The sequence below is a fragment of the Gekko japonicus genome, unplaced genomic scaffold, assembly GCF_001447785.1.
Source record: "Gekko japonicus isolate JY-2015 unplaced genomic scaffold, Gekko_japonicus_V1.1 scaffold1899, whole genome shotgun sequence".
Taxonomy (NCBI): domain Eukaryota; kingdom Metazoa; phylum Chordata; class Lepidosauria; order Squamata; family Gekkonidae; genus Gekko; species Gekko japonicus.
In genome coordinates, this window is record NW_015176509.1 from 184,693 (window position 1) to 192,640 (window position 7,948).

Sequence of the window (7,948 nt, forward strand, 5' to 3'; positions counted from 1 at the left end):
TAGGCAAACTAGGCATTCGCCTAGAGCGCTGGGCCCTGGATGGGGTGCCAAACTGCCTCCCCCCCCGCCAGAAGCCCGTGTGCTGTTGCTGCTCCCAGCCACGTGGCATGGGGGGCGCAAAAGGGGAATGCAAGGCCACCTCGCCTTCCCCCTCCGCCCAGGGTTGGCTTTTGTAAATCCAAATGTGGGGTGTTTTGGTTTGGGTGCCCATAAACCTCGCCACCTCCTCCTCGCTCGCCTAAAGGGGGAGAGAAGTAGGACTTCCTTCTCTCCAGGCTCTTCCTGGAAGTTGGCAGCCCCATAATTGGGTGCGCGGGGGGCGCCAGAAGGTAACCCCACCTAGGGTGCAAAAAAACTTCAGGGCGGCCCTGAGTGTGCCATGGAGTCGCAAGTGCGACGGGCACAGTTTTCCCCAAACTGTGGGGCTGGTGGGATCATTGCAACTGTAATCCCTGACAGGGGCGTGAACATTTCTCGAGCTGCTTTGAGCCGCCACTTCCTGAGGGAGAATAGTCACGCTTGGCTGCTTCTGCTCGGCTGGAGTCCCCAACCTTTTGGAGCCTGTGGGCAATGCTCCCTCTAAGCTGTGGAGTCTTGTGAGCAAAAATTGTACTTTGCCCTGTGGTTGCTCAGTCACACAGTCGAGTCCGGCCCTATGGAGCCCCTGGCATTAAAGTTGTGAGGGAGCAATTTGGCTGCTGCATAAATTAGTTTGCTCTGGAGCCCTCCTTCCTGAGCGAAGACAAAAAAGTGAGAGCCGGAGACTAAAAAATTGTGAGCTAGCTCACACCTATCGAACCTAAACAGCATGATAAAAAGTAGAGACATCACCCTGCCAACAAAAGTCCGCATGGTCAAAGCAATGGTATTCCCAGTAGTCATGTATGGCTGCGAGAGTTGGACTATAAGGAAGGCCGAGTGCCGAAGAATAGATTCTTTTGAACTATGGTGCTGGAGAAGACTCTTGAGAGTCCCTTGGACTGCAAGAAGATCAAATCAGTCAATCCTAAAAGAAATCAACCCTGACTGTTCCCTGGAAGGCCAGATAATGAAACTGAAGCTCAAATACTTTGGCCACCCAATGAGAAGGGAGCACTCCCTGGAGAAGACCCTGATGCTGGGAAAGATGGAAGGTCAAAGAAGACAGGGACAGCAAAGGATGAGATGGTTAGACAGTGTCATCGAGGCAACGAACATGAAATTGAGCAAACTTCAGAGGACGGCGGAAGACAGGAGGGCCTGGCGTGACCTGGTCCATGGGGTCACGAAGAGTCGGACTCGACTGTGCGACTGAACAAGCTCACACTCACTCAGCTGCCTGTGGGCACCTTTGAGATTCGGACACAGTCTGCCACCGGACAGCTTTTGGCTTTCGGACTTTTTGCAGTCCACATTCTATTGTGTTCACCAGACAGCCCGTCCTGTCGATTGTCCTTGACTCACACGACGTGATCCGCCTTGAGTCTCAGCAAGAAAGCCGGATTATAAATAACCAAATAAGAACCAGAACTACAAAATGGTTGCTGAGACTTTCCCTTCAGCCACACAGTGAAGATCCTTTCTTGTGGTGCCAGCTGTCGCCAAAGCTGGGTTGCCACAGGTCCATCAGAAATGCTGGTGGGGAGATGGGGGGGATATTCAGGGAGGGGGAAGTGACATCACGCGATGTGCCCACCAGGCCACCCGGAAGTGACCTAGGCATGTTGGTGACATGGGGGCGGGGGGTGACACTCTGGTTCTGGGGCAAAATTCTATGGTAAAATCAGCTTCAAACCATAGAGTTTTGCCCAAAGACCAGAGCCTACATCAATTCCAGGTGACGCCCCCTACTGGGGAACCAAACAATAGGGACCCCAAGCGTATGTAGTATGCAAAAATATAGACCACAAGGGTAGACCATCAAAAGATACACAGCTTTCACAAGTAAAGAGTAGACATCAGTCTATTGCAATACAATAACAATAAACCGTACAATAGAATTGGTGGTCATCGTTCAAAAACAGTATTTGCAAATTCAAAATACAATTTGACGATAGCGGAAAATATCCAGCAAGAGACTCCTCTATTTCCTTTGAATATAAGAGTGTCCAAAAGACCTCAAAAATCAGAGGATGTCCCAAAAGCACAAATGAACTTCTAACAGCCGAAAACGTCCTTCCCAGGTATGCCATACGTTTCAAAGCCATCTTCTTCAGTTGTACAGCTGAAAACGGAACCCGATTTCCACAGCAATGTAGGCACAGCTCATACCTCAAATGGAATCTGTGGTTCTCATTGTATTGTATTACAATAGATTGATGTCTACCGTTTACTTGTGAAAGTTGTGTGTCTTTTGGTGGTCCATCCTACTGGGGAACAGCAACCCTGTGCCAAAGCAGGGTCTTTAAAAAAAATCTGCACGGCCATTCAGCTCTTGAGGCGGCAGGCCTGCGAACGGGGGCTGGGACACGAGGGGGGGTCTCTCAAGGTTGACAGCGCCGGCGTTAAAGCTGTCTTCTCCTTCTCCTGCTGCAGTTTGGTGCAGTGGTTAAGTGCGCAGACTCTACTCTGGGAGAACCGGGTTTGATTCCCCACTCCTCCACTTGCATCTGCTGGTGTGACCTTGGCCAGTCACAAGTTCTCCCGGAGCTGTCCTCTCCAGGGCAGTCCTCAAAAGAGCTCTCTCAGCCCCGCCTACCGCACAGGGTGTCTGTTGTGGGGAGGGGGAAGAGAAAGGAGATTGTAAGCCGCTCTGAGACACCTTTGGGTCGTGAAGGGCGGGGTATAAATCCAACCCCTTCTCCTTCTCCCCCCAGTGACGGACCTGGACATCAAGTTCCAGTACCGCGGGCGCTCGGCGGGCAGCCTGACCATCAGCAACCCCCACGGCTGCCGCCTCTTCTACAGCAACCTGGAGCCCACCCAGGAGCAGGTGGAGCTCTTTGGGCCGGTGACGCTGGAGCAGGTGCGCTTCCCCAGCACGGAGGGGGTCCCCAACGAGAAGCAGCGCTTCTACACCCACCAGCTGCTGGACGTCCTGGACCGGGGCCTCATCCTGGAGCTGCAGGGCCAGGACATCTACGCCATCCGGCTGTGCCAGTGCAAGGTCTTCTGGACGGGGCCCTGCGCCGGGGAGCTGGCCGGACCCAACCCCATCGAGCGCGAGAAGAAGATCAAACTCTTCAGCCTGGAGAGCTTCCTCAACGGTGAGCAGGGGGCGCGGCCCCTCTCCGCCCCCCCCCCAGGAGCCCGGCCAGGCCCCAGGATTCTCCCCCCCCCCAGGCTGTCAATTCTCAGTTGGGAAGTGCGTGGAGATGTGGGGGAGGGTGGATCCCAGGGAGGGTGGAGTTTGGGGAGGGGAGGGGCCTCAGCAGGGTATAAGGCCAGAGAGCCCGCCCTCCAAGGCAGCCGTTGTCTCCGGGGGAACCGATCTTGGTCATCCGGAGATCAGTTGTAAAACAGGAGATCTCCAGGTTCCACCTGGAGGCTGGCAACCCCAAGAGTCAAGCCTCAGTAGGGTGGGCTGCGGGGAGGTTATAATCAGGGGTCGTTCCGTAGAAAAAGAGGTGCAGGAGCTCATTAGCATAACTCATCAGCATAACTCATCTGCATAGGCCACACCCCCTGACGTCACCAGAAGTGTGTCAGAAGGCAACATCCACTGCTCAGGCTCCACTAGACTGTTTTGGAGTGCTAGCTGTTGGGGAGGGGACATGCAGATCTGTCCTCGCAGAGGAGGGAGAGCTTGTACCTGAATAAAACTTGGTCTTAAAGGTGCCACTGGACTGTTTTGGACCGAGGGGCGGGGGAGCTCTGCAATTTAACTGGCTGCTTCTTGCTCTGACTGAGGGCTGCTGGGAGCAGGGGGCGGGGCTTGCTGCATGTGCCCGCCCCCTGGGCTCTTTACTGCCGGAGCTCCGCTCCTGTGTGCTCCTGCAGGAAATGACCCCTGGTTATAATGCCAGAGAGTCCAGGTGAACGGATCTCCTTAGCTTGAGCTCTCCGGGCACCACTTGGTGGTTAGCAACCCCACCCCCTCCCCGCTCACGGGCACCCCACTAGAGTAGAGAGGTCAAAGTGCAGTTGGATGAGCTCTGCACATCTTTAGAGGCACTGTCCTTCAGTACCCGGGTGAGAATCCTACCAGCTTCTGTAAGGGGCTCCAGAGCCACGTGGAACCACATATGTAGGCGGACTTAGCCCTGGCTCTCTAAAAGATATAATAAAATCCACCACACACACCATACTTCATTGCCCCCTTTATAGGGATATCCGATCTCGTTTCATTACTCCACTTCTAGAGGGTGACAGCCGGCACGCTGATGACTCAATCGTTCACTTTCTTCTCTTTAATTCTAATTGCGAAATAACAGAGGCTGTTGCAGAATTTTTATATTATGCAATCAGAAGACGAGGCTTGAATAGGCAAGTGTAAGCGACTGATGCAGCTTAGTATTTTCCCATGTTTCCATGAGGTTTTGTGCTTCCCTGCCAATGAAGGTTTTGTATGTGTGTAACCTGGAACCTGGAGCTGCGGTGGCTCAAGTGGTGAAGACGCTGAACTGCAGGCTGTGGAAGGTCGGTAGTTCAGCAGTTCGAGACCCGAGTGTGCCGCATGACGGAGTGAGCTCCCGTCTCTAGTTCCAGCTCCTGCCAACCTAGCAGTTCGAAAGCAGGAAATTGCAAGTAGATAAATAGGTACAACTTTGGTGGGAAGGTAACAGCGTTCCGTGCACCTCGGCGTTTAGTCATGCCGGCCACATGACCATGGAAACGTCTTCGGACAGCGCTGGCTCTTCGGCTTTGAAACGGAGATGAGCACCGCAACCCTAGAGTCGGACTCGACTGGCTTTCGAGCAAGGGAACCTTTAAAAGCCTTTACCTTAACCTGGAACCAGCAGCGGCTGGAACCCTCCTGTGCTTTTACAGGGCAACTTTGAGCAGGTGGTGGCAGCGAATGGAGGGGTGCATGTGTGCTTATTATATTGCAGCCACGGGAGGGGGGGGTGCTTCACGCATATTTCGTCAACAAAATCCACACATACACACACACACATCCCCCCCAGTTCAGGCAGAACAAAGCAATGGCAGGGGGGGGGGGTTGACTGGGAAAACGATGTAGGTGGAAGGAGCAGAGCCCCCCCCCCACCCCAGCTGTATTTAACTAAAAAAAACCCTACCTGCTAAGGAACACTCCGCATCCCATTCAGTTTGGCCCTAAAGGATCCTTACAACCATCCCTATAAGACAGCACAGTATTCTCGTCCCTGTATCTCATACAAAGGGGTGAGAGAGACAGAAGTCGTTTTCCGGCATTTGCCGAGTCAGTTCTTAGCTGAAGCGAGATTCAAACCCGGGACTTTCTGGCCCACAAGAAAGCCCTCGAATGGCCCTGCCCACTTTCTGAAAAGCTTGGAGGGCGCCAAGAGAAGCGGTGGCGGGCAACCTGGTCCCCAAGGGCACCACATTTGGGAATCACAGAATCCTAGAGTTGGAAGGGACCTCCAGGGTCATCTAGTCCAACCCCCTGCACAAGGCAGGGAATTCACAACTACCTCCCCCCCCCCAACCACCCCCAGTGACCCCTGTTCCACGCCCAGATGACAAAAGAACCGCCAGGATCTTTGGCCAAACTGGCCTGGAGAAAAATTGCCACTTGACCCTAAAGTGGCAATCAGCATTTCCCTGGGCCTGTGAGTCATTCTGTAGTGGAGGATGAAGAGGTGCTGATTAGCGAAAGATATAAATGGATTCCAGACAGCATTCCCCACCCCACCCCGGCAACACTTGATTTTTTTGCTAATCTAATTCGATGAGTTAATTTTTCCGGCAGGACTATATTTCACGGGTGCTTGTATACCGCATACGAATAATCATTTTTGCTGTGGCTTTCCAGTGTCGATAGATGAAAAAGCTTACTGGTTACCTCTTTTTTTAAAAGACGATGAGTGATTTGTGTGTTATTGTCGTGTGTGAATCAGTGTAGCCTGCCCACTTCCCTTGCCTCTTTTCCGTCTTCAATGTGCCGTTCCTTTCCGCCCCCCTGCAGGCCTCATCATGTTCCAGAAGGGCCAGAGCACCGTGCCACCACCCTACGAGATCTTCTTCTGCTTCGGAGAAGAATGGCCGGACCACAAGCCCAAGGAGAAAAAGCTGATCACGGTCCAGGTGTGTGTGGGTGTGTGTGTGTGTGTGGTGGGGGGCAGGGAGAGGCCCAACTAAGGCTGCCATTTCCCCAATGGGGCCAGAGGATTCCCTGATGTCAGGGGCCCCAATCCACCGCGGCCCAGCTGGCTGGCGGGGGGAAGCCCCACCCCTGAGAAGCCCCCTCTCAGCAGTGCGGGCACCGTGACATCACCAGGGCTTTTTTTGTAGAAAAAGCCCAGCAGGAACTCATTAGAATAACAGGCCACACCCAACAGCACAGCTCATTAGCATATTAGGCCACACCCCATGCCTACCTTGGCTTGCCCGGGCGCCCCGCAGCTGCAGGGAGCCCGGGCAAGCCGCCCCTTGAAGGGAAGGGAAGGCAGCCTTCCCTTGGCTTGTCTGGGTGCCCCGCAACTTTGGGGCGCCCGGACAAGCCGGCCTTTAGATAGGCCGGGTAAGGCACGGGGAGGCATTTGAATGCCTCCCCAATCCTTCCAGGGGCCTCCTGCCACAGAATCGCCAGGGGAGGTCACTCTCCAGGCCTTCCCTCTGTAGCCACGCATGCACAGAGGTTTTGGCTGTAGTGGGCGTGGCCAACTCTGAAGCCAGCCGGAACTCCGTTCCTGTGCGTTCCTGCCCAAAAATAGCCCCGGACATCACCCAGGAGTGATGTCATTGCATTTCCAAAGTCGGGGCAACGCTCTAGGTTCTGGGCAAAACTCTATGGTTTTGAGGCCCAAAAACCCAGTGTCACCCACAATGTCAGAAATGCAATGACATCACTTCTGGGTGATATCATCATGGTGCATGCAACAGAAGAACTACAGGATGAATCAGGAGTCCCCCCACACACACAGGCAGCCAGGTAGGACCTGGCACCCTGGCCCAACATTGCCACCGACGTCTCCTTTGGTAGCAGCCACTGCCCCTAACAAATCTGAAGGATTACCTCCCACTAGACAGATTTGTACATCAACCACTGTGTCTGCTCTGACACTGAAGGGTTCTGCCTAGTTTCAGCGTCTCCTTCACTCGTACTAGCTAGCATGGGCATGATCGATTGCACTTCCACACCTTAGGGATGGAGACCTCCCCTGCTGCCCCTCCCGTTTACCACTCTTTGGAAAGCAGGACCAAATAGGCGTGGTGTGGTTACAGAGCTTTGAGCGGTGAAAACACAAGGAAGTTTCATATAACGTTATAAAGGTTATCAATAAAAGATATAAAGAGCATACAAAGCTAGTTCAAGCACCAGGCTGAGTAAGGATGCAAAGAAAAGGTGGAAACGCATGCTCGTCTAAACCAAGGGTTCCCAACCTTTTCGAGGCCACACCACGCCAAACTGGCCTGGAGAAAAATGGCTCCCTCAGCCCCACCTGCCTCACAGGGTGTCTGTTGTGGGGAGGGGGAGGGGAAGGGGAAGGGGAAGGGGAAGGAGACTGTAAGCTGCTCTGAGACTCCTTCAGGTAGTGAAGGGCGGAGTATAAATCCAATCTCCTCCTCCTCCTCCTCTTCTTCTTCTTCTTCCTCCTCCTCCTTCCAAAGCTTTACCACCACACTTTTGGAAATTTGGGAAGGATCGACAAGACGGGCAGGACAGCAAAATGACCTTTACGTACGACTATCCCCGCCTCCCCACCAAGTCTGGATCGTGTATTTCCAGATCTCTTGAATAGCAGGCACAACATTGGTCAAACTCCATGCTGTCTTTTATCCAGTTCTTTGATTAGCGGACTCACTTTGGGTTAACTGTGACAGTGGGCTGCAGAGGTCCTGGAAAATGGAAAGCAGAGATTGCTTTGAAAGCCTGGAGGAGGGG

General features: G+C 53.5%; 1 protein-coding gene across 1 annotated transcript in view; it reads left to right on the forward strand.

Moving 5' to 3' along the window:
• Window positions 1–7,948, forward strand: part of IRF5 (interferon regulatory factor 5) — an 86,303-nt gene that overhangs the window by 72,552 nt on the left and 5,803 nt on the right. Inside the window, exons 4-5 of the mRNA XM_015427346.1 lie at window positions 2,796–3,185; window positions 6,029–6,147. Of these exons, the coding sequence (XP_015282832.1) occupies window positions 2,796–3,185; window positions 6,029–6,147 (509 nt within the window). The remainder of the gene's footprint in view (window positions 1–2,795; window positions 3,186–6,028; window positions 6,148–7,948) is intronic.